Genomic DNA, 27,405 nt, shown 5'->3' with positions numbered 1-27,405 from the left:
GAGCCAAACTCAGATCTGACCATTTGGTATTGTTACTTAACCCAGAGTGATTAATCCAACTGAAGTGCTGAAATGTTTATTTATTTGGCAAATGACAGGGTTTCTCATGCAAGCACTGGGTTCCTCTCAATGGCAAAAGCAGAGTGCTGGCAGAAATTCCCGTTGCTAAGCACAACAGATCAAAGGAAGGCAGTAGCTAAACCCACAGCAGCCAGCTGAGTCTGAGCTGCCACAGCCATGGTATCTCAACCTTAGTTCTGGCAAATTAAAACCAGTGCTGCACCCAGCACAGGTAGTCTAAGCAAACCACAGAGAACTTGGGACAATGACAGAATGGGATGATTTTCTGAGCTGTGGAAGTCTCTGCTGTGCATCTGAGAGCTACTTAAAAGAAAGGCAAAGCTACTTAAAAGAGAGGCAACCTCTCTTGCCTCTGCAATGGCCAGCTTAGATAATTCAATCTGAGATTGGAAAATGCCACATTTGGGATTTCAGCCTTGTTCCTGCCTGTGTGTGAACATCTCAGAGTATGTGACCTCCCCTTTTCAGATGTGACTGGGAACCATTTGCATCATCAGCATAAAACCTCTGTAAACTCTTGCTCATGGTGGAGACAGCTGCACCATGTGTCCTAGTACATGCGGCACCTCAGCCACCCTGTTTCAGCCTGATTGCTTCAGCACCTCCCAAGAGGCCAACATTTGTACCTCTCCCTTGCTTGGGCAAGTAAGGGCAAGATTTTGTTTAGCTGCTGGCATCATGTGCATCAGAGACATAAGTGTTTCTTTAATAGCATTCCTCAGCAGAAGGGACTGATAAACCTGTTTAGGCAGAACAAGAAATAAATCCCCAAACCTGGCCAAAATTCACGATTCAGATGGAAGTTTGATCTTAAAAGTTCAGAAGAGAGGAGCAAACTGACCTCCCAGAAGAACCCCTGTTGTTGCTGCAAAGCCAGAGAAACTATAATAAGTTAACCCCTTTGGTTGTGCCCTCTGCTGGGAGGCAGTCAGTTAACTGTGTCGTGCTGTAATAAGTTTCAGGAAAAGCAACTTGAGGCCCTTAGTACTCCCCTCAAGGAGTGCTCCCATGGGTTCATTACATTAATGAAGCACTGCAGTCCAGCTCCTATGGATTTTACCAGGTTTAAGATAATAACCCAGCTTACAGCAAGCCTTCAGGTTAAATCATTCCTATTGTTGAACAAGCAAAACCTCCTCTTTCTATTTTTGCCTCCAGCTGCCCTCAGAAGGACACAAGCATTCAAGGAAAACACAATCCCAGATCCATTATGTTCCTGCATTGCAGACAAAGCCTGCTCAAGCAGAAATAGAGAAGGAGTCTCACAGCTTGAACAGAAAGAGTTTTCCTAACTCCCAGCCCAGCAAGGCGAGTGGGAAATCTGTGGTCCATGGTACAAAACTGGAGGCTCACCTGGCAATCCTCCCACGTATGTCTTCGTTGACTGCAAAGAGCTCTCCAAGATGGACAGACTGTCCTCCAACTCAGAGATGCTTAGTTCACTCTCTCCTGCTACCCCATCTACCCTCAGGGATAAGTGATCTTTCTTGAGGAGGATGTCAACAGAGTGTTCCTTCTTATCACACAGATTTATCGCCAGTCTGGACACAACTGTGTTCTCCAAGGCCACGATGACAAACTGAACAGCAGGGGAAAGAAAGAAAAACAGGCAGTGAGCAGAAAAATACCTAGCTACACTTATTCAGTACCAGGATGACCTCAATGTGCCCTTTATTACAAATATTTTGCAGAGCCTCCAGAGAATTAGGCTTATTACTATTGCTGACTGTGTTCTGAGCTCATTTGCATAGATGAAAAACCAATGAACCAGTGAGAATAATTCCTGAAACCATGTTTTCCCAGAGAGAGTTCTTAGTCGGTCTTGCAGAAGTCATTATATTGCACTGGAACCAAACTGACTGGAGCTGCTCTACTATAAATGAAAATTGGCTCATGGCATTTAGTGAAATCCTCCCTGTTTTACCCTTGTGAAATGTCAGAATCTAGCCCTTTGTTATGAATGCCATTGAATAGTAGCTTCAACACTCCACCACAACTGGCCTTTCCCAGCACCTTTCCCACACCTAAAGCCTGTCTCTTGGCTACTTCGGGGTAGTTACTGGTGTGTGAGAATGGAAATCCTGGTTTATGCCACTAAACAGTTTCTGAACTAGAAAAATAAAATACATCTGCATTCAAGATAGCAGTTCTATCTTTTATCTAGGCCACACTTGCCAAGAGCTCCCCATTAGCATCTGACACACACCTGTAAGAGGCAAGGCTTCAGGCAAGCACTGTTGTTTCAGACCATGCTCTGAACAGGTGGGACAAATAATGAGGCAGGCAGCAAACCTGACAACTGTTTCTGAAATTGTCTTCCAGTTACTAGGAGACAGCAAGGAAACTTCTCTAAAAAATACTTGTTTGTACCTGTTGCTTCAGTTTCTTTGTAGAGTGATAGTCAATCAGAGATAGCGATAAAGGGACAGATGCTTCATCTGTAACTAGGGCAAACAGCACACCAGTATCTGTTGCTGGTTTAATTATAGCATTTACTTCAATTTCCCAATTTGTCTTGGTTTCATTTCCAGAGGAAGGTTGCACTGCAGAGAAAGAAATTCATAGGACAATGTGTCAAATAGGTAAGCTGTTCAATTTCTCCCTGGAGAAGAGCATAGGCAGATGAGCATCTGGGAGGACTGCCACATTTTTTTATTAAAAAAAAAAATTCCAAAGCATCTGAACATAAAATTGGACAAGAAAATGGCATCAGTTTCCTCTTGATACCTTATGCATTTTGCTGCTTTTTAGAATGTCAAAGGATAACATCAAGTTTTTTTATCACAAAGAGTTAGTCAAATTCCCATGGTTGCCAATCTGACCCATTCAAAGAACTTCTGCAAGATAGGTCAATCAAAAAAAAGGCAATACAGGCTGCAAAAAAAAAAATCTCAATTCTGCTTCTGTACCCTTTCTTCACAGGAATATTAGCTTTGCTAATTCACCACATCTTGCAATACAATAATCCATTCTTTATAAAACTTACTGCTGCTAAGAAAAAAAAAAGAGAGAAAGAAAATAATGATTAGAAAAAAAGTGCAGGTGCTGAAGCCTTGGCTGAGTCCTGTCATCTGCACTTCACCTGCACTTTAGATGCTGCCTTGTCTTTACTTTTCAACTTTTGAATCCATGTGCTAAGTAATATGACAGACACCTGGAACTCCCTAATTTACCATGACACAGCAGAAAAATCCACATAATGCTGAACAGATGGCTCCTTCAGAGCAGGACTTACACACCACACTGAAATAGATGGTTAGCATTTGTGTGGGTTCAGAAATACTGATAGTTGATTACACAGATAAGCAAACACAATAATCTAGAACAATAAAGGCGCTTTTCTGAGTGCTACATTAGTATGGACAAGTTTGACCTGAAACCTGTTATCACTGTATGCCAATTTCATTTGCCTCTATCAGAGATACACGTAGTGCATTTGTCCCAAATGTAAGTAATGACATCCCATGATTAAAAGTGAATCCAAGACAAGAGACAGTATTAATTTTTCTGTCTGTCATAACCTCAAGATACAGCAGTCTGGCTTGCAGTTCTCCCTGCTGAGCAGGAAAAAATGGTAAGGACTGGAAGCACCTAAGCTGCTGACAGAGAGGTGTAAAGCTTCTAAGGCTGAGGATGAGCTGGAGCCAATCTGGGTATGAAATGTATTAGTGGAGTTACACAGAGAGAACCTAATCCATGCTGAGCATATTTGCACTGGCTCAAACTATCATATATGGGCCTTCCTTCACTAAGAACCACAAGTTTAGTCTTTTCTGCATCAATCAACAGTGAGTCTGGCATACATCTAAGTTTTACACTGTTTATTAACCAGGTATGGTTAATGGCAGGACAACAGGTCAGAAATAAAAAAATCCCAGCCTACTTACTGTAAGTCAGATTAAATACAGCAAAACCTTGGCCAGGATAGAAAGATCCTCGTCCTGCTACAGCAAAGCACTGCATCTTCTCATTCATCTTTATGGTCTCCTGGATAGAGGTGTCTTCCCCATTCAGCCAGTTCCACGCCCGCATGCAACCATCCAGCCGAGGGTTTATCTAGAAAGACAAAGCAGGATCTTATGCCTGAAACTATTGTTCAGTGAAGAGGAATTGTGTGCAAAGGAATACTGAGTTATACTATGATACTAGAGAGTAGAAACTATTTCGATGTGCTATGCACATGCAAACCGACACGTGACAACCCCAATCCTGGAACCCCAAGCAAGTGAGTAGTCAGTATTTCCCCAGGAAGCTCCCCTGAGCTCAGCTTGACTCCACAGGCCAGAAGGGCACCAGCTAGTGCAGGTGCTGATTTGGTTGTATTGATTCTGTAAGCTCCTCTATGTGTTGCCCATCATTAGTACAACTTATTTCTAAAGCTCTGTAGCCAAAGCTTTGTAATTCTGCATTGCAAATTCTGGAGGCTAACTTAAGGCTGAAAATCCCAATCCTTTTTGTCAATGCAAACAACCTGCGTGACATACAAGACATGGAGCTGATCACAGTATAAGTTTTTGGGTTCTGGCTCAAGGAGGGCTGCCTGTCCCAGAAGACCAGCACACCACTCTGTATAGACTTTATTCCTTCCAGCTTCTAGTTAGGCTATCCTGTACTAAACATCAGCATTAAGATGTGAGTGAGTGTGTAAAGAGAAGTCTCCTTGCAAAGCCTCTAAATCAGAGCCACTACCCCAAGTAACTGAAGGAGAGAGATAATTGTGTGAGCCAGGATAAAAACCTGAGGAGTTTCTGGCTCTCAATCTTAGATTCTGACTACACCCTGAGCTTACTGTTTCTGACATGCAGTGGGCCTGAATGACTTTGTGAGGCACAGGAGCTGTGAGGCTCAGCTGCTGCACTCCCAGTCACAGAGCCACAAGCTTGTCACCTCATTAAAGAATAAACAGATGCAAATTTGTATTTCAAGGTGCCAACTCTGCTTGTGGTGGACCAGCCTGAGCAGCAGCAATTCCAGAAACACAGCACTCACCTGGTCTCACCCAAGGAATGCTTTAACTTTTATTCATATGCTTTATCTACTTCAATTAGGAGGAAATAAAGAAAAATAAGCCTCTGTTTTCCCTTGGGTCTCACTAAACTGAAACAGCAAACTGAGATATATTATACATGAAGCACAATCTTTGGTTGCAACACAAAATGTGCCCTTGATGCTGGTTCCAGACTTAGTAGGCACAGTGGCACCCTCACACAGCAATGTGCCCACCAACCCTTCCCCTGGACCACTCACGCTCTCCAAGCCAGCATGACCACTGTGAATTTTGTCATGTGCTCCAGTTTTGCTGTGCCCTAACTGCACAAGTGGGTACATCTCACCCAAACTTAGCAATCAAAAAAATCTAGACTCAACTTTGCAACTGGCTTAGGCTCCTGCTATAGTCAATGGACAGAAAGTTGTATCCAAAAGGTGATAATTCCACCTGTTTCAGGGCAGGTTGAGCTGCTCTCAGGAAGGACTTACATTACCCCAAGAGAAGATGAAATCAAGCCCTTTAGCCATGCAAAGGAATACAAACATTCATGCTATACTTACGGGTAGAATAAGGTCCTTTGTTTTGAAAGGAATGCCTCCTACTGTCAAATTCAGCTGATACACTCCCTTGACTAGAGTAAACAGGTCCCCTGAGACAGCTATTTTCATAACTGCATCCCTGTTGACCTTTATAATCAAATTTCTTTCAAGTTCCTCAACAGAGATCTGAAAAAATAAAATTCTAAATTGAATAAGAATGAAAAGAACTTAGTATCTGCAGTCTCAGCTACAGGACAGATGCCAGTGAAATCCCCATGATAAAGAAATATTTTCAGACCCCAAACCTCTTTGTTGACCTTTTAAGTTACATTCTACCTTGATATGTAGATCTACTCTAGAAAGCAGTCTGTGATTAATGTTGAAGACAGTCCATCTACTTCAAAACAGCTACAGAAAAATGTGAGTGGGTTAAATACATGACTTTTGTAGGTTGCTTTATTCAAAATATAAATGCAATAATGAGTTATTAATGAGAAACTTCCTATTGCAACTGCATGTGAAAGGAAAAGCTGAAAGGACAAACAAGATGTCTCTTGTTGGATTAGTGTAAGATAACACAGAAGCCTCCTAGACTCAATCTTTGAATACCAACCTCTTCAAAAAGCACAACAGAGGATGTCATTTTTGAGAGGGTGTGTAGTAGGCAATAACTTTTCTCTCAAAAAATCATCTGCAGGTTTTCCTTCCATGTCTCTGAAAAGCTATTTCTAGGAAAATTCTATTACCACTGAATTTTTTTTTTAAAAATGATAATTTTTATTATGACCAGGCTGCATGAGAAGCACTATAAAGCTTTTGTGGAGGGAGAGAAGGTGAAGCCCAAAGCTGATGTGTCAGATTGCTGAACAGCAGCTGAGATTCTGCTGCCTTGGGACATGGGTCCTGCTATCAGTGGGGTATTCTATGGCTGTAGCAGAAGAAAATCCCAATCTTCTTGTAGGGAAGAGGAAAGGAACACATCTCCACTATTTTATAATCTTCTTCCTACCCTATGACAGATACTCCAGCTACTCACTCTCCATCTGTACAGCTCTTCCCTGGGACACCCAGATGCTGCAGTGAGCTGCTCTACAGAACCAACTATCTATTTCAGAGGATGTTTAGATATGTCCTTCACTCTCCCTGCTAGCAGGTCAGGTTCTCTCTGCATTTTGACTAGCTGTCTTGAAATTGCTCTTATCAGCCATTCTGAGCTCTTGCTCTGTGTCTGTAACATAAAGGAGGGTTGAGCAAGTTTGTACCTGGGCACTCCCTTTGGACTGCAGTCTTCAGTAATGAAGATAAAGTGATTTTGATAGTAGAAAAGATTATTCACAGACTTTCTTCTTCTCATGAACCTTTTTTCTTCTCTTGAGGACTCCAGTGCAATCTGGTTTATACTGCTACAACACTTTACAACTGGTGTGTTGCCCTGTGCCATATCCTACAGTACATGAGTTTATTTATCTGTAGCTTGCTTGTTTAAGGTAGCACCTACACTTCCAGACTGCATTCCATGGAGACACACAAGCCAGTCTCAATCAGGCTTTTTTTGGCTATTGGATGGTTGTAAAGCCCATCCAGTGTGTGGGAACATAAGCCCACAGGTCCTGGGAGCCACAGCCCAGCTGGCTGAGCTACACAGGCAACGTAGCCAAAAACTCACACAGACATCTGTGCCCAGTGTTGTGGTCACCACTGCCCTAATGCTCAGGGCTATGGAGTGCCACAAGGAGCTGGCACAGACCATCTCCCTGCTCCTGGCACAGACACTGGGCAGATACAGCAAATGGGGATTGAGAAAAGCCAGCTGCAGCAGTGCCCATACTGTGAAGAAATATGGCTACTTACAGGGCCACCAGAAATTCAGAGCCATCTAAAATATTATTAGATTGTATAGCAAGTAATAACATTAAAAAAAATTTCTCAGTTCTTAGCTGCATCTGATCTTTAGTACAAGCAAACCCAAATCAGTGAAACTTCCATTAGAGAAGGGGTTAATCCCTGTGGGAATTCTCAACAGATCACAGTCTAGGAAATTATATTCTGCCTACTTTACAATGCTCTCTGGCTGTTTAAGCTCCTGCTTCTTACATTCAAAGCTTAACAGCTGGTGTTTAAGCTCCTGCTTCTTACATTCAAAGCTTAACAGCTGGTGCACCACTATCATATATAAACCAAAAGAAGAAGCATTTCTGTATTTAGCATCCTGCTCCAATTCCCTACTCTTGTGGCAAGGAGAAGCTACATGCTGCCTGCCACACCATGGCTTAGGGATATTCAGGAGGACAGTTCTCATAGCTAAGGGTTCCCATATGGTTAGCCATAAGGGCAGTCAGCTTTGTGTTTTGAATTCATGCCCTGGATAGCTCACAGCACACAGCCAGCCTGTCCACTGTCTGCTGAAAAGCAAGTGGACAGCACTGAAAAGGGACAGACCCATAGTCAGCTACAGGGTTAAAACCAAATACCAATCTTGTGATTGCTTAACTTTCAGCCCTGACATTTAACAGTACAGGTAAGTTATTATTTTTGCTAACCAAACTGTGTCCTTAGAGCAGTACCAAACTGAACACTGAAAATAAGACAAAATAATGACTGTTTTTGGAAATGCAAAACAAACAGAAGGTGAGTGCATTCTCTAGTATCGTAATTTCATATGTGCCACTTCATCCAGCTGGATTACACACAAATAATCACATTAAAAGTCTTTCCTGAGGTTTGCTTGTTTGTGTTCTCAATGCTGCTTCAATGCTCATTTCAAAATATCTTAGGAAGAATTAACACCAGAGAAAATACCCAGGTAGAAATATTGGTCTGAAGTTTTGAAAATGCTGTCATATTTCCTTTAAAGTATGCAACTTTTGCTCAAGAGATGAGAACACTGCTAGTGCTTTTTCATATATTTTGCTTTTAAACACTCCTTGTTTTTCCATCTGCTGAAAGTTAAATAGTAAAATTGCTGTTTTCTCACAACCCATGTGAAGCTCTCTCCAGTATCCAAAGTCCTCTGGTTAAGATCTAGCCAAAACCAAGGGCTTGATTCTGTGCATACTGAAGTCCAGACTAAAGCTCACAACTGCACTTGAGCCTGGACTGTGATGCCTGCAGATTGTTGGGCTTGTGCTTCATGGAAAGTGGGACTGCAAAGTACACACAAGTCCATGCTTAAAATTAAATGTGTGGCTACATGTTTTATAATAGGAGACAGTAAAAAGAAATCCTTAAACAGGATTTCCTAAATTAAAAACCATGCCAGAGAGAGAGAAAAATGGAGAGGTGCAGGAGGGGATAAAATGTAGGAACATATTTATAGTTGTATCACTCAGCCATATAGATTAAATTGCATTTAGAGGTGTGTGACACTAGATGTCAAGCAGAAAAAAGCCAAGTATCTCTAGGATGAAAGCAAGAGAGAAGAAAATACAGCAGAGAAAGGAGAAATCAACAGCCCCCAGCAAACCAGGCAAGTTCCCAGGTCTCAAAGGTGTAAACTACCAAGTCAAGAGACTAAAGGCTCCTTCCTCCTACTGCTGTTCATCCATGGGTAAATCCTTCTGCTTCGGGGCAGTATCAGCACTGCAGTTTCACTTGGGAGACAGTCACCAGAATTATGGCCATTGACCTGCTCCAGGCACAAATTCCTGTGCCAGCACTGCATGATGCTCTCTCCTCTACTCATGCCACACTATCCAAGCCTCTGGCAGCTGCCCAGCCCTGCTCAGCCCACATGGAGGGCAGCACTCCTGGCTGCAGGGACACCTCTGCCCCCACTTGTGCCCATCTACCCCACACAGCACCCACAGCTTGGTCTGTACTGTCCCAAAAAATGCCTGGGGAAGGATTTCTGGGGGATTTACACAATCCCCCAGAAAATGCACAGGGTGGGGTGCATTGCTGCAGCCACTCAGCCGGGCAATTTCCTGGTCAGGATCATACCTGGGCATTAGAGCCCTGACCCTGATAGCTTGGGGGAGATATTTAATTCTTGCCTAAACATGACGCTTTTATCATTGTGCCTTCTCTCCCTGAAGAAAGAAAATGCATCTCAGCTGTGTCCCCCCAGACTAATATGGGGCAGTTTGTAATGATCTCATAATGAGGTCTGGCACTTGACAAGTATGTTAGCTCCTGTGTTAAATGAATTAGCTTGGTAAGTGCTAATTTTTGTGACTCCCAAGTCACCCCAGTGGCATCCACTCTGCTTTTCACATCTTCTGTCACCATCCTCTCTTTGCAGGCAATTAAAATTGTCATATCTCAAATTAGCAGAAAAACTCTTACCATAAAATTCAGCAAAAACTGGCTTGAAGCTACTCCTATGTGTAAAGATACAGCATGTCACACATTTTGTCTACAGCTTCACTGAACCTCTACAGTTCTCCATTTGGAATCTAAAATTGTTTGGCTGACATTAAAGGAACTGAACCAAACATCACCTCGTCTGCTGGAAACATTACCAAATGTCAGTAGTTGATAGTGAATGTATTAAAGGACGTCTTCATTTATTAATTAGAAACAAAAGTTTTCCCACGTTGCTTATTTCTTTAATGTATAATTTGGAGGTCTTATGTACTAAAAAATGTAAACCAGAAAATGACTCATAATTACCAGTATCTGCATTCGTTTCATATGTGAGTTAGCTACAAACTTCCCATCCACTCCCCAAGAGGAACATCAACTCAAAAGTTAAAAAGAACTAATTAAGTAAGAAAAAATGAGAGGGAAAAGGCAGAAGTGAGAAAGCATGTATAAACTGCTCATCTAGTGTAGATCATACTGCAGGATGTTTTTCATGATCCTGGCACAAACAGCAACAACTGTAATGCTCCCAAAATCATCAATTGATATTCTGTGAGAGTGCCATGAAGAACATGAACCCTTACAATCCTTACAATCTCATGAGGTTGCTGGGCTTATAGTATCAATAAAAAGATGCTTTAGGGGTTACAGTGGTAGTGCTGGGTTGACAGCTGGACTTGATGATTTTAGAGGTCTCTTCCAACCTTTGGAATTCTATGATTCTATAATAGACCCCAATGTCTTTACAAGGGAAACAGTCTATTTTGTATATAAACAGACCTGAAGACTTTAAAAAGTAGAGTGTAGCATAAGAGATTTGTCAAGGCCTCAGAAAATCTGAAGTCTGTGACTAAACAACTGAACGAATAAACAAAAGCAACCACACAGCTGCCCACACCAAACACACTTGGAAACTTTCTTACAGAACAGATACAGAGTTCCTTCCCTCTTACTCACTTCCAGCCCTCAGCCAGAGGGCATCTTCTTGAAGTGATGTGAAGTCATCTTAGCCCTACTGCATCTCAAAGGCACTGTTTGTGCAACTGGTTGCTCTGGTTGTGCAAATTAGAGATGCAGTCTATATTACAGTGGACATAAAGTACAATTCAATTTATTACGAAAAAAATATCCCATTCTCACCTCAGAATACATTTTCCTACGAATACACTAAGTCTGTCTGCACTTGGAGAGTACATCCCAAACAAGCCAAGAAGGGGTAAGACCCGGGTAGGGGTCTGGGCTCACCGTTTGCCACATGCCATGGTTGATGAGGGGCCCGGTGCTGGTCACGCGGCCGATCCCGCTGTATTTCAGCTGCAGCTCCAGCCGTCCCTTGCGCAGAGCCAACACTATCCATGTGCTGTCTTGATGGCCTCCAGCAAAGAAAAGGATACCTTCAGGATCAAAGGTTCTAAAGTCGAACTCAGCCACAAGTCTGACCGCACAGGTGCCAAGAAATAAATTAGTTATGCAGAGTTCAAAAACCACAGAGTACTTTCCATACAGATAGCATCAATTCTAGCAGCTCTAAGGCTCTGTTAAAACACACTAGCTTTTAATGTACTCCTGAAAGCCTTAAGATGTGAATACAGCTTTTAAAATATCATCAAGAATAAAGAATACAATACTATATTTCAGTAATTATCCTAGCAGTTCTGTGGTCAAGGCTGCCTTTCCTAATTACTGATTTAGCCTTACAGGACCTCATAATCCAAGCAAATAATGAGGAATGTAGGGTCAATTATTATTGTAACAACTCCCTTGCGTGCATCAAAGCCAGTCAGAGCATTTCACTGTCATTCTAAATTGCCCTCACCTCGTCAGTTGTTTCCTTTTGAAGCGCAGCCTGATAACAGGAGTGCCGCTGAACATCCTCCCCAGGTGCAAGGATTTAACACTCCTTCCAACAGCAAAAGGCACACATGGTATGATGTTCTATAATCAAAACACATTTCTGAGTGCTTATTCTCCTTACACAGCAGAAAGAGAATCAGAGAGTGCTGTGAAGTAAAGGTCTGTTTGCAGTTACAGCAGTGAACTCTGACATACCTCACATGTATTCATGTCCTGGGAAAGTTTCACTCCCCCTCTGCCATCACAGTGACAGGTGTAACTCCCTGGTGAGTTGACACAGGTCTGCTCACAGAGCTTTTCTTCGCATTCATCTATGTCTACACAAGACCAGCGAAGAAGAGAGACAAAACCACTGAGTTAAACATGGCAGAACTGAGGGATGGCCTGAAGCTGTATCAGGGGAGGTTTAGGCTGGATATTCGAAATAGGTTTTTGGCCCAGAGGGTGATTGGACATTGGAACAGGCTCCCCAGGGAAGTGGTCACAGCACTTTTGGACAATGGTCCAAAGAAGCACTTGGACAACGGTCTTGGGCACATGGTGTGACTCTTGGGGATGGTTCTGTGCAGGGCTGAGAGTTGAACTCTATCCTTGGATCCTTGTGGGTCCTTTCCAACTCAGCTTATTCTGTGAAACCTATTTTCACAGACAGATTCCAGCTGCTCAAAGATACATAGCAAGTCAGTGGGAAGGCTGGAAGCAGAACTCAACTACTTGTCTGCTGGAGCAGAGCCCTGGGCTTCAACTTCTAGACAAGACTTCCTCCCTTCAGGCCCCTTCTGCTATGCCTGTACTGACTGTCTCCTGCTTCTTGCAGTCAGGGACTGCATATAAAACCTGAGTTTCTCATTCATTGTTTTCTTTTCTTTTTTTATTCAGCTATTTTTTATCTTCTTCACAAACAAATGCAGGAAAGCAAACTGTGACAGCCTACAGGGATCTCTTCAGGCAGTTTAACACATAATGCCCCACAGGACTGACTGGAGTGTGATTTGAATAATTACGTTAACTTAGACAAAAGGCAGGGAACGCTGCTTTTGGAATACTTTCAAAACTTACTCTGTTGAGAAAGTTTGCGGCAGTGTAGCCAGCAGAACTGTGCATGGTTCCAGTACATATGAAGTTCCTAGTTCAGAGTAATACCACAAGGCAGGTTTTGAAAAAAGAGCTACTGCTTTGTGACATTTCTTGTCCTATGAAGAGAGACAGCAACATGCACAGATACTTCTGAGCTTTCACCAGACCTTGCACTTGTTAAAATTTCAGGAAATCTCACTGCTTTGGCTCATATAGCTTGATTCAAGTCATCAAAGATGACTGCAAACTCACTGAACTCAAAGGTGACAGCAAGCTTGATGAACTCAAAAGTGACCACAAACTGCGAACTCACTCCCAGCTAGGGAAAGGGAACAGAACTCCAGTGTGTAAACAAGATTTAAAAAGAAAATAAAAGGCTTTTACTGAAGTCTGAAACTAAATTTCTGGGGTTCTAGAGATTTAAATGATATAATAAATGCTAGCACATTTCTTGAGCTTACCCTGACAAGTTTTTCTCACGTCATCGTACTTGTAGCCTGCATCGCAAAGACATTCATACGAGCTTATTAAATTTTTACAATGAGCTTCTCCACAGATGTCTGCTGATGCTGTGCATTCATCTATGTCTGCGAAACAAGCAATTAAACAACATGACTTCAGAGGAGTATAATCACTTCACTGTTCACATGGAGTGAGCTTAGGGCAAGGAGATCCCTGCATAATTTTGGAAATTGAAAAAAAACCAGTATCTTTAAGAATCTACTTCTAGGGTTAGCTAGCTACAAGAAGTGATTTTAGGCTTCAAAAATCAGACCAACTGGTCTTTTTTAGCTTAAGACATTAACCACTGTTGTAAAAAGCAATGCAATGTAAACCAGGAGAAAAACTGTAAAATAAAGCAACTACCACAAAACCAAAAAGCTCCACTCTCCCCAATCAGGGGGCCTGAAACTGCAGGTTAAAAAAAGAAGCAGGCAGAAACTTATGAGTAGCAGCATGAATTTTACCAAAGCACTGAATGAACACAGCCTGTGGCACTTCAGAGATTTTTGTTCTGTGTCCTCAGACAAGCAAACAATAAATTTTCATATATTCACAAAGCTAAGATCTAAATCTGCTGGTCTGTAGTGGCAAAGGAGGATTGAAGGAGCCCATTTTTTCACAGAGAACAAACCATGCTAGAGAGATGTGGGGTTTTGCCATAAGGAAAGGCAATGAACTGGAACTGGAAGTATAAAAAACCTGACTGTTTTCCTCACATGGTAACTAATACCCTGCAGAATCCCAGTGTTGACAAAACATTTGCAGTATACCTAGAGTTTAATATTTACTTTTGCTTTCTAGTATGTGTTAAAACTACAATTACACATTACTCTTGTTGATTTTCCCATGTATGAGTGAACTGGCTGAGTAGCCTATGTAGCTTAGCCTACAAATCAAGATGAGGGAACTTTTGTGTGTATGCCCATGATGACAGGAACAAACATAAAGAAAGTCAAAACGCAATGATAAATCTGAGCCATCAATAACCACACCTGACAGTAATCTGAGCAGCTGGAAGGTCACACGTTGAAGCTACAGAATGCTTATGTAACAGTGCTCACAGTGCTCCAGGAGACAGTACTAGAGTATGGAACAAATGTACACAGGAAAACAAACACATATGTGAGCCCCTCACCATCCACCTGTCCATGCTGACTGGCACTAGAGAACAATTTAAAAGTGAAGTTGGCTCGTCTAAGTTGTTGCTCCCATTAGGAAGGGATACCATGTAACCTATACAGTCATCACTTTTTAGAGTGGAAGTGACATAGAAACAAAATCTTGCTCTTTTTCTTTTTGCTGGTAGTATTAATAAGTTGTTCAGATCATGCATGCAAATTGTTTAGAAGTATGTCATCACATCCATCTCTAAGAGATATGTACCTGTTTTTTCATAACATGAATATAACTTTAACAGCCACCTGTTGTTGAGTTATTGAGTCTGTCTCAGCATGCAGTTTCTTAACACTTTTAAAATCTCAGTTGCTTAAGTTTTGGTTGTGTAAATTCACTCAGCAGTTTCAATCAAAAACTTCAGGTCCTCACTTTCTGTTCTCAGCTGGCATGGAAAATAGCTGCCAAACTCTGCTAGGGCCTTTCTACACCTATTAATTTTGAGTTGCAGTAAATTTAGCCATCTGTATCTATCTGAATTCATTACCTGCTGCACACATCCAAATCTAAAAACCAAAATAAGAAACACACAAAAGAAAAACAACTGGCTCACATACTACAACACTGTGAGACTGGAAAGAATCATAACAACACATCTGGCCAGCACTTCCTCCTCTCAATGTCAGGATATGAGGACTGATCAACTAAACCAATTTAGCACAATCCAAGCCACAAATCCTCTGTGAATCACGCCTGTGTTATGCTTTTGAGAGTATCATGGTCCATCTGCTGACAAGCCCAGGCATGTATACTGGCTGGAGGACTCAGCACAACCCCAGTTTAGCAAAGCTAAGAGGAGCTACCAGCAAGTTTCTGCTGGGCTAGGGAGCAGACCAGAACTGCCCAGGGCAATCCAGCTCTCCAAAACACAGGCACAAGTCATGAAGTATCCCCCTTAAAGCAAACTGAGAGTCCCAGCAAATCTTACCTTCACATATTTTGCTGTCTTTAAGAGCATAACCACTGTAGCATGAGCACCGGTAGCTGCCTAGCTTGTTGAGGCAGAGCTGGTTACAGCCGCCGTTCTGCATTCTGCATTCATCAATATCTACATCAAAAGAAAGAGTCACAGTCAGCCTTTCACATCTGTATATAATCTACAGGGTGAGAGTGAAATAAGCATTGGAAGGAGAAAGACCAAACAAGAAACAATATTACAGATGCAACACTGTGATAACAAAAAGGACACAAAGGTTTCATTCAAACACTTCATGTATATAAGCTCAAGTTAGTATAACTTCCAAAAAAACAAAACCAAAAAAACCCCAACACCAGCCCCCCCACCCCCCAAAAAACAAACCCACCAAAACAACCCAAGGGAGAGAGAAGGATCTGTAACTGAATAATATCTCCTTCACAGCTCTGAGAATACATGAAAGTATCTTTAGTCACTCTGGAGGCAAAGAAGCTTGTTCACAGAAGAAAACTAGTTATGTATTTTATATCATAACTAAGTACCAAAATTATGCTATGGTCAGTGATTTCAGGGCAAAAGCTTTAAATAAGACAGGAACACTATATTGTTACTATTACACAACTCATGAGAACATAGGAAGTTCCAAGTTCACACCTGCTGAATATTGTGAGCCTAACTGTGCCCCACTGAAGTTGGCAGCAAAAGCCTGCAAAATCCAGGAGAGCCTGGGTTTCACCCTCAATCTACCCTTCCTGCTCATTATGTCATGCTTGCCTGTGGGACTCCAGAGTTAGCTGATGGGTAGAACAGTCATGGCATTCTATAGGAAAAAAGAAAATATGCTTCAGACTGATCAGTGTCTGAGCTCTCAAAGACAACTGGATACTGACTGGTCTGCTTTCTGAATTGATTAAATAAGATGCTTGAGTGATCCTATAAACTCATCAAAGTATTTACATGAGTAGGAAAGGCTTGGATCTCCTGCTGTCTTGGTTGCCACAATTCTGGACTGTCTGGATATGATTTCTAGTCATTACTTACTGTTGGCAAGCAAAAGAGCATTGGCCCTGACAAAAACCCTTGCAGGCAAAAAAACCCCAACCAACCAACCAACCAACCAAAAAAAACCCCAAAAAAGCCAAAGAAACCAGAAAACAGAGAAAGGAAGATAACTTGTAGAGAAAGTTCTGTGGTCAGCTGGAACTTCTTGCACATATAGTTTCTGTCTGTAATTCTCTTTTGAGGTGATGAGAATACTCCAATGGAATATGTGGAATTAATTGGATGTGGAATAAAGTCCTACTAGCAAGCAGGCTTTAACAGACTAATTTTGTCAGTTTGTGTGTCATCAGACAGACCTCAACTTGCTGACCGAAGGTCATTGTTCCCACTGCAGGGATGCTAGATGGGAAGATGGGCCAGCTTCTCTGGCTCTGCAGTCTGTGATCTGTTACACCAGGGTTCACAGCAGCAGCTGATGCAGTTCTACTTGAAAAGCCACTACTACTCTATTTCTGCTGCTGCTGCTTTCAGAGAAGTGGAGCAGAAAGCTGGAAAGTAACAACTTGGATTACCTTGCCAAGACCAAGCCGAGCTCCACTAGAGTCATACAAAAATGTTGATGTGAAAAAACTACCTGTTTCCCAGAAGGGTAAGAACATGAACAGTGTGTAATCCAGGTTCAGTTCTGTGACTTTTGAATTGTGCAGCGCAGTATCAGTGACCATTTGAGAATACAACAAAACTCAAAATATCTTTGCTACAAAAATAAAAGATAATGAAATGAAATTACCTTTTTCACATTTTTTCCCCTGCCAGCCACGCTTGCATTCACAATAGAAATCCCCCTTGAGATCCTCGCATTTGATGGTCCCTTCTTCATGACAAGGATTGGGAGAACACTGGTTTGGCAAATCTGATTTACACAAGGAATAAAAAAACCAAAACAAAACAGAACAATACGTTGAAGCCACTGACAACCAAGTGTTTTACTCTCATTAGAAGATGGGAAGCTTAAACAGTATTGGGGAATCACTCAAAAATACTTGCACCTAGCAAAACTATAAGCTAATTCTTAGTACTAATGTGCCAAAGAAGCTGTGCCAGGAATTTTGCTAGTGCATATGCAGTGGAATTCACTTCATTGCAAAAGGGAGTGGGCTACCACCTGCATATCTGAAAGACACATCATGGAAGAAACAACTCAAAGTAGCTTATTTTTCTACTCTCATTAATTTTTGAGAAAAAAAAAAAGCAGTATCAACTAAAGTACTCAAGAAAGGATGGGTACTCTTTTCAATCACTTTTGGTAGTCCAACAGAGGATCTTACCAGGGCTGACATGTTTCTGGCTAGCAAAAGTTTATAACTGAAATTTTTGTTAGATCTTATCTATTACATAGAATGAAATTTAAAAAAGGAATACCCATATGTCAACAGCCAGGGAATAGCAAACTGTTAATTCAGTTTACAAAGACCACAGTGTTCCTATGGGGATTTTTAAGCCAAGTTCCAGGATTTGGCACTGAGTTTTCTCATTGGGAAGAAGCAGGGAAGAAGTCACCACACTTTGGGAACAACTGAAGTAATAAATCTCAAAGTATCATGTAACTACTCACTGACTGTGGTCACCTGTCCAAATTCACCTACCCACTTACCTGCACCAACACCCAGGGACAGTGCTTCACAGAGGTAGCTAAAGGAAGGATGAGACAATACCCTTGTTTCCACAAAAAAAGTGAGTTGGTAGCTATCATGCAGTAGTAACCTGCTGACACCAGTGTTCTAGATCAGTGGTCTTCAAAAACATGAATGTATTAACTCTTTCCACAACTTTAACCAGGAGGAACAGTGCAGAGTCTCATTCTGCAGATTGCAAAGCTCACCAGTTCAACAGCCTTTCTTTTCACATATGTCCTCCCAGCATTTGAAAGTCCCCAGTGTGTACACATTAAGTGAGCAGTAGCAGAAAAGACCTGCAAAGACTGGTTTCCATACACTGGTTCTGCTGAGTCCAGTACTCTTGATACTCTGAAACATGACTTTGTAGCATGGCAGGGAGGCTTTTAGGAGAGGAACTCTTCATAGATTAGCAGCCCCATGAGACTTCTCAAACTGAGAAAAGTTAAGACTCCTACTTTTGTCAGGATTATTCTACTTCTACATGTCTCTTCTTAGCTTCCTCTGTGTGATTCTGAAAGTCACTGTCATGACAAGCTGCTTTGAAAGGACTTTAACATTTCTGTGAGTGCAGGCAGTAGCAGCTCCATTTGATGTCTCATAAAGCACTGAACAGCACTTTTGTTTGCACTGACTGTCTTGTATTTAAATCTCAGGTGGTTGAGGTTGGCAGGCAACTCTGGAGGTCACCTGTGCCACCTCCCTGCTCAAGCAGGGCCACCTACAGTCAGTTGCTCAGGATCAGGGCCAGAAGGCTTTTGATTATCCCAGGGATGGTGACTCCACAAGCTCCCAGCGCAACCTGTGCCAATTCTGGTTTGCTCTCACAGTGAAAAAGCATTTCCCAACCTTCAGATGAAACCTTCCAGATGTGCAGAGCTGGGGCAAAGCCACAGCCAAAGAGGCCAGGCCACACGAAACAAAACACAGCTACATGGGCTGTCTTAACATCCACCTGCCAGAACAGCTCCCAGTAAATCACTGCCCAGCTGACACACTGCTGGAGGTGGAGGGGCTGGGGAAGGAGAGGCCAGGTTAAGGTGGCAATGAGCCACAATAAAGGAAGTCTGCCCAAGATGTTCCTTTTCCTTGACAGATCAGAATGTGTACATTAAACAGAATGGTTTAGGTATAGCCAAATATTTTTTTTTTTAGCAGGACACACCAAGCCTCCTAAATATGGCAGTGTTTTCAGTCATTTGATAAGCAAATCTAGTCAACAGGGTTATGCACAACTTATCTGATGTATCCACAAGTTTCTGACTCTTCCCCTTAAACTGGATTCCGACATGCCTTACAGAGCCAGATGTCAGTAACACTGCCCAGCAGGATAATAACCCATAGTATAATCCATGGATATCAACCACAGAGATTTCTATCATATCAGCACTGAGTTCATTGTTTGCTCCCTCCTGTCATGAGAGTTTAAGAATGTAAGACACACTCTTATACTCTTCTGGTGGCTTCACAGCTGTGTAATTCTACTGGCTTCATAGAAGGTGCTGCTGATTGAAACCATTGCAAAAGAAAAAGATGAAGCTTTTGTTTCCATTAATTTACATGACAGATTTTAGTAAAGCTGTTACAAGTAGTGATGAGCCTGACTTTTTCATGTGCTCTGAGCTGTGTCTGATAGCACCTATGAAGCTCCTAAGTGCAGACAGAGAATAGAACAACCAATTCCATCTTTGAAATCTGCATGGGAACAGAACTTTGCTTATGCCCACTGACTGTCACTTTTGGTTCATTACTTTGTTCTGAGAATTTATTTTTTGATACCCACAAAATGGTTCATCTTGAAACTTCAGAAAATGCTAGGCTGCAAATAATATTCCGCTCAGTAATTTAATAGTAAAAAGCAGGGACACGTGACCTAACAAAAATCTCATTATGTTTTCTAAGGCCATGTAAAGTTTCATTTCCCAAAAAGTCCTGTAGAGTTTTCCAAAGCCTTTCAGAACCAAACCCTTAATTCCTAGATGACCTGCAGGATCTTTTGCAGAAAAAGATCCAGATATGCAGAGAAAGTGTAGGTATCTGTGTGTTAAGTAGGCATCTGTCTGCAAAGCAATTATACTCATTGCAACCAGTGACGACAGTACAACAAACAGAGTCCATAGAGGACTCAGGTCTCCCCAGAGCAGACAGTTTGGTTGGGGGAATCCCTCTAGAAGCAGAGGAGATTAACTCTCTGCTAACCCTAATGGGAATACTGCTCATGTAAGCACCTGTGCTGGAAATATCTACTTACACACTGAATGTGGAGCTGAATCCTAGCTGTTACCTGATCTCAAGAGTTTATGAATTTAGGAATCCTCACATATTCTGTCTAAGCTGTCTAATCACTGTCATACTTAAAATTTCTACCTTATTTCCAGTATAAACTACTTAAGAGCCCTCCAGCCCTTAGACTGTTCAATATCTTTGTACACCAGGTTAAAAGAACCTTCCACCACATTGTTTTGAGAAGAGAAAGGCTGTTAAGAAACAAAGTTTAGCAGTGTCTTGCAGGCACAAACCCATAGAGCTACACAGTCTTTTGGTAGCATCTGTGAAAAATTAGGAGGCGCACTAGAATTGGCCAAGCACGAAGCCTGTCATTCTTCCAAGCACATTTCGGGCTCCTTCTCTGTTACTTTTCCTGTGAATTGATGATGGCTAGCCAAAACTCAGTCATTTAAAAACCTTTTAATATTTTAATGGGGGAAAATATTATCATTTTCTTTCCAAACCACTGCATCTGCAATGGGCAGAAATCCCTAAAAACAATTATTCGGCTTTTATTTTTTTCAAATCTTTTCATCACTACCCTTTAGACTCTCATTTCTTAGACACTGATAAGTTGTTTGGAACAAGTGTTCCCAGTCAGTATCACCATTTTTAGCAGAAACTCCTGCCTCTTCGCTCTTGTGCCACATGCACAAGTAAATATAAGCACTCAGCCTCATGTCCCACTTTGGACTAGTAGGCATACTGCAGCCAACACAGGTTCCATAGGTCTGAGAATTCCCAGTTCAAAGGACTCAACATCCATAAGTGATACTGCTGCAATATGTGAGGGAAATTCTTCACATACCACTTATTAACCTTGGAATTCACTCTTTAAAAAGCTTGTTTTGATGCTATATATAAATCTGAAAAGTTGACTAAATACTGATCCTACTTTGGAACACTTGCATGGACACATGACTAATTAAACTTGATCATAATAAAAGACTGAAACCCAGGGCTAAAAAGAAAACAAATACACATACATCTGATTTTCTCAACATCTGAACTGCTCATAGGACATATTTAGAATACTTATGCAGTTTTCTACCTTTAGCACTGCTAAGTTTCAAAGGCAACTAGAAATGTATTAGAAGAATTCATTAAATTCTCTTCTCTAGTGTTAGTGAAAGACAAAAAACCCTTCACCCTCTACAAAGTTATCAGTTTGGATTCAAAACTGATTTGAGGTTTTAAAGGTAGCAATATTCAAAGCATAGTCACATGATGCATGAAACTGATCTCTTAATGCAAAGAAGGGTGACACAAGCCTTTAACTAAACTTTTCTTGAGGTTACTTAATGGAGCGAGCCAAAATTAGCATTCAAGAGAGTAGAGAATGAGGGGCCACACACAGTGTAGAGCCTTATGGCACCTCCTATTTCATGTCCCTCTTGTTTCTCATATTTTTCAAACCTTGAGAAACTGGTGGGAAAGAAACTTGCATTATAAAAAATCAAAGCACTAAAACATGACAGCAAGATGGCATTAGGTTATAAAATGGGAAAGATTTTGTTTAATGGGATGAGTCTTAAGCCTAGAGAATATGAAGAACAGTATTGAAATACTCCCAAAAATAGAGATGGCTGAGCTAATCTCACACCTCCAGGTAGAATGAGAGAACATTTAACTTGACTATAAAAACCAAAAATGCTTACTATGAACACATGTAAGGAAATCTGGATTTCTGCTGTACGGCGAACCATATTTCTTAATACAAGCTGAAAAACAGAAAATGAAATTGTTATTGTTACAATGGTGAAGGACACCTTTCAAAGCACATAAAATGACACCTGGCTGCAAAGATTTGGAAGGTGGATGCAAAATCTATGCAATAATATCATCTCCCAGATGTCTTAAAATTCTGAAGTTCATTAAAATGTCTTAGCTTTGATGCATAGCAGTTAAAAGCCATTTGAAGAGCATGATCACTTAACCAGATGCTACTATGATTCTGAAACTATGGTAGTAGCTACTCCAATTTGACCAACTAAACTTCTTAAAATATCTAAAAAGCACTTTTTTTTTTTTTTCTCCCACTGTGGCATTTGTGATCTTAAGTAAAATATATTAAACATGAATAGAAAACAGTATGATGCTATGGCTATGATACAGTCAATAGAATAAGCCAGTAGTTCAATCAGGCATTTTTTTAATGACATTAGTTAATAACTAACTAAATTAAAAAGAGAAAAAGGTAGAAAACTACAAATTATTTCATAACACTGCAAGTCACAGATATATGCAACATCAAGATTTTAACATGCAGAAAACGCATAAAGCATCTCTGTCTGTAAATGTACACATAAGTAAAAGCACACATCTCAAAGTACAACAAGGAACATAAAGTCTATCTTAAAAGTTAGCAATGCATGCTTATTGCAATCAGATTTCCATCACTTTCCTTAGCAGAGACTTCAGCTGTGACAAGCTCCAATGTCAGGCACATACCAGCACTCCCACCAAACAAAAATAAAAGCTGCAACTCACCCAAGTATTTCGGGTAAAAATATTCCTATAGAAGGGAAAAAAAAAAAAAAAAGAATCATATTTGCTTCTATTTTCATGTTATTTAAGAGCTACTGTTACTTTAGTGGTCTTGTATGGCAATTGTTTAACAGTTCCAAACACCTGATTTCCTTTTATTCAGAACCAGAAGCAGCACAGTATTATACAGCATTTTGTCATTTGAAAAGGAAAGAAAGATTAGCTCATCTCAAGGTATTTTTTGATAGCAGCTGATCTGGTCAGTGACTGAGCATGAAGACACCCTCCAAGAGATAAAGCTGCTGCTGCTGGCATGAGGTAGGGGAAGGAATCTAGGGACAAAACCCTAGAGGGAAGAGTAGAGGATCATTCAGTCACCCTGTGCCTCCTCGAAGGCATTCTGCTGATGCAGGACATGGTGAACACAGGAACACCACAGCCTCTAGAAAAAGTACCTTTTGCTCTTACAAGGAGCACCCTACAACTCAACCAGCACCCACTGTTGTACCACCCATACATCACACCTTGGATGCTCAAAGAAGGGAGCAATGACACTTTGCAAGAGGGGGAATAATTGACATGCATTACTCTAAAACCAGACTGCAAAGGGCATTGCCATTCCTCTCGTGGCACATGGTCATGCATTACTGTTCCCTACTTTGCATCAACAAAGTGCAGCCAAACAGTGAGAGCAGCATCATTTTGCTGATGTGATGTGAATCTAACCTTGCATGTCAGAATAGTCAGCCTGGTGAGGCCTTACAAGTCACATGACTGCTTGCACCAACACAGGGAAAGAGCAGAAAATGCAGCTGTGCTGCAAGGAAGAATGAGAGATTGGTTGAAGCTGACAATTGCATCACATTCTTAAAAAATTAAAAAACTTATTGGCCAGAAAAAAAGCAATTTTTTTCCACCTTCATGCTGGTTTTCATAATATAGGCACTTTCATAATATAAGGCACTAATTCGAATGCTGTTAAAATGGTAGTTGGGGCATTGAATGAAGAAAAATTTATGCATTGTATCAGTGCTTAATGTTTTTGTTTAAATAAACCACTTCTCAGCTAATTATGAAAGCATATGCACAGTATAATTCTCTTTTATGCAAGAGAAGCAATTTCCCTGTAACACTATCTTCAGTGAGATTGGAAAATACCCTGCATTCTACGAAATTAAATTAATCGATACAATGTGCAAGAGAAGAAACTACTTTATCTTCTCCTCTTATTAGAGATGTTTGGATTGGATCTATACAGGCACGTATAAACAACAGAGAGAGGCACACACCATGATTCAGTTTGATCTGGACTGTCCAGTGCAATCAATTGCACTGCTGACATTTACCAGAAGAATCAATTGCTTCTGGCAAATATGCTCCAGTTTCTGAAATGCACCATGTAAATATTCAGCCTAAATTATGAGAGCATCAGCAAAGAGGTAGAACCAGCAGCTTACACTTACATTAATTTTCAATTCTGACATGACGGTGATATGCTTCGCATCTTTTGGGGCTGAGCTTTGAAACATTTCTTTAGCTAGAAATGTTTCATCTGAGTGATGAGCTCAGAACCCACTATGGTCCTTGTTCCCTCTTTGGTTTTTTTTTAAGGTTAAGTTTGGAAAAGACAAGCTAAGAAATACAGTCAAAATAAAAATAAATCTAAGCAGTCTAAGTATTCAGATAGGTGCCCATTTGTGTCTGAACACAAACTGAACTTCAACCAGCACTTGAGGAGAAAAAGATAGGGAAAATATTCCAAACATTTCTTTCATTATTTCCCCATTATTCCATGTACTTCACAAGAATGTGCAGATGTATTTAACCACCAACAGGATAATCCAGACTCGGGCAAGAACAACTGTTTTGGCACTCCCAGGACACTAAATAGGAGCTTTCATATTCATGGCTATCAGCCTAATTGTTCTGTGTCAGTAGTGGCAAAAGCATTTTCTCCTTAACCTCTGATGAATGAGTTGAGTGCTAGAAAAGTGGTATAGAATTTACTTTTGTAGAAGTAACTTCCAAATTCGAACTGACTGTGTATTGATTCAATGCCAGCTGCACAGCAGATAAGTGAAACTCCAAGGCACTGTACCACCACAAGCTTCATTCCAAAAAGTATGTAGCCAAGTGATTTAAACAGGAAGCTGGCTATTAATAGAAATTTAACTATTCTTTCCCTATCTTTCTCATTTGTTTATGTTATACAAAATCACTTGCTGGTCAGTAGCACTTCTCCAGGTTTAACAAACCTGCTGATACCACCATTCTAAAATAAAGACAAATGCTCGCAGGTTCTAACATTACTCATTCTTGTATGATTAGCTTTTCATTTTTTTCCATACTCATTTTTTTCTTACAGCTGGCTTCTGTAAATACAATGACAATATATTCACATTCAGAGAAAAGATTAATCAAGAATGAAGGATGAATTATCTTACACTTTGAGAAAAGGAACCTGCTTAAACTGCAGCCCCTTTTCAAAGAACACTGATGAGAAGTTTTCTCAGTTTAATATTCAAGCTGCACCTAACCTGATATAGATGCACATTATTTCTCATGTGAGCACTCAACTCTTCAATGTTTTCACAATCTTTTCAGTCTTCTGTGATGTACTAAGGTTTAATGACCCCCAGATGTCAGGGAAAATGAAAATCCTATACAGGGTTAGGTCCCTGTTAAAAGTGTGCAACTCATCTTCTTTCTACTCGAAGTGTTGAATTGTATTTTCAGGATTCTACAAAAATGCCAAGAGGAACACTTTGAGGCTTGCTAAGAAGGAGTTGGCAAAGATCCTCTGTTGCTGTTTTGCTGATTTCTCAACAAGCCACCTTCAATTTCAGGCTCAATAAACTTCTCACCATCCAGAAAGTCACACACTGTTCACAGGATCAAAACACAGGAAGTTATTTAACTGTTACCACTAGGGTGGCAAAAATCACCACAGAATTATGTAAGTGTTAAATTTTCAGCTTGGATTCCGACAAAAAAGGTCAACATTTAAGTGTGGTCAGCCCTTGCCCTTTAGATCTGCTTCCTAATTACAGCTCAAAATAAAAGCAGGAGCAATTGGCTTATAAAATAAAAAGCTATCAACAAATACATAAATTGTTGATATAAACATCATATAACAATTGTTGATATAAACAATTGGACATAAACATCCTCTGGACAGGTTGCTTCACAGACACTGAATGCACCAAGCTCTCTAACCCTTCTGCCCAGCAGTAATGTCCCAGTGCAGGCAAAAGGAAGACAAAGGCTGCAGAAGCTCCAACCTCCACAAGAGACCAAACATCACAAACGTAGCTTCAAAAATTCCAAGCTGTTCCCACCAAGAAAACTTTCATGTATTTCCACCTCTCTTCTTTGTGACCCACCAAACTTTCTGTCTGTTTGGTTTCCATGTATCAACCAGCATGGCTGGGATGGCAGAAGTCAAGAATAAGAATAAGAAGTCAAGAATAGTCAAGGGCGTGGCAGCAGGACACTGGCAGCCTGCGGTGTCCTATACTATCATGAATGGTCCTTCTGTAAATTACATCTTTTATCTGCTGCCACTACAGGTCAAACATGTAGCATTGAGCTACACCCCAGAGCTGTAACTCACCCACGAGTTATGTGTCATGTGCCACCCAAAGTACAGCTCAGCAGAGATCTCAGGTAAAGAGGAAGAAACAGAAGAGACCGGGAAGTGCCTAACATCTACACATCTCCACCCTTTCAGATGGAAAGCACGGCATCAGGCCAGTCTCTCCAGGCAGGTCCTGGCTTGCTTATTTTAGCTCAGTTCCAGAGACCTTTCTCTTGCTGCCCAGGAGTCAGAGCTGTGCTTTACAGAAAAGATTTAAGCTCTACAGCCCCTTTCACACAAATACATGTACATGCTAGAAGCTAGTCTTCTGATGCATTAAATGCAATTATTTGCTTCCACAACAGTGTTGCAAGATCTAAGAGTGCATGCTTTTATTTCAAGGTGGAGTGACACCAAACATGGGTATAAGAATCCTGTTCATGGGGCTAAGGTGTTCCTCTCCCACCTGCAGCTGGAGCTTACTACTACCCTGATAAAACAGCCACTACAGCACTTAGTCTGGATACCTAAGAGAGCATAATTTTAAAAGCATCCTCAAAAAAACTAACCCAAGCAAACAATCCCCCTAAACTCCAGGTTGTTCATTTTGCATTTGGCTTTTTCCCTCTAAATGATGAGAACAGTTTCTCTGGGGCCACCCCAAAATGCCTCCCATTGTAACAATTGAGGAGAACAGCACATGAAGGTAAGAATTCACAGCTGGGCAGTGGAAGAGGCAGAAACACCTGTCAGCCTCCCTGCCAAAGGAAACCTACATTGTGACTGTGGTCACCATCTGTTTTCAACTCTATGGCCAAAGTCCATGGTGGTAAAATCCAGAATTTAGTGTAATTATATGGGGTATGCATTAGTCCTGTTGCATTTTTAGAGAAGATGGAAAAACACCAAATCAGAACAGCCGTTAACATGAGTCACTGTATAAAAATAGCCCTTCTGAA

At 41.0% G+C, this 27,405-nt stretch overlaps 1 protein-coding gene across 1 annotated transcript in view; it reads right to left on the bottom strand.

The window, feature by feature from the left end:
* The window catches only part of GAS6 (growth arrest specific 6), a 39,943-nt gene that overhangs the window by 2,498 nt on the left and 10,040 nt on the right, over positions 1-27,405 (bottom strand). The window contains exons 3-14 of the mRNA XM_066313747.1: positions 22,873-22,897; positions 22,041-22,103; positions 17,229-17,351; positions 15,449-15,568; positions 13,305-13,430; positions 11,962-12,083; positions 11,729-11,847; positions 11,158-11,347; positions 5,632-5,796; positions 3,969-4,137; positions 2,452-2,624; positions 1,435-1,660 (exon numbers count right to left, since the gene is read on the bottom strand). Of these exons, the coding sequence (XP_066169844.1) occupies positions 1,435-1,660; positions 2,452-2,624; positions 3,969-4,137; positions 5,632-5,796; positions 11,158-11,347; positions 11,729-11,847; positions 11,962-12,083; positions 13,305-13,430; positions 15,449-15,568; positions 17,229-17,351; positions 22,041-22,103; positions 22,873-22,897 (1,621 nt within the window). The remainder of the gene's footprint in view (positions 1-1,434; positions 1,661-2,451; positions 2,625-3,968; positions 4,138-5,631; positions 5,797-11,157; positions 11,348-11,728; positions 11,848-11,961; positions 12,084-13,304; positions 13,431-15,448; positions 15,569-17,228; positions 17,352-22,040; positions 22,104-22,872; positions 22,898-27,405) is intronic.

This window comes from Sylvia atricapilla, chromosome 2 (genome assembly GCF_009819655.1).
Source record: "Sylvia atricapilla isolate bSylAtr1 chromosome 2, bSylAtr1.pri, whole genome shotgun sequence".
Lineage (NCBI taxonomy): Eukaryota > Metazoa > Chordata > Aves > Passeriformes > Sylviidae > Sylvia > Sylvia atricapilla.
The sequence above is the reverse complement of the archived record's forward strand: the minus strand, read 5'-3'. Positions and strand labels throughout refer to the sequence as shown.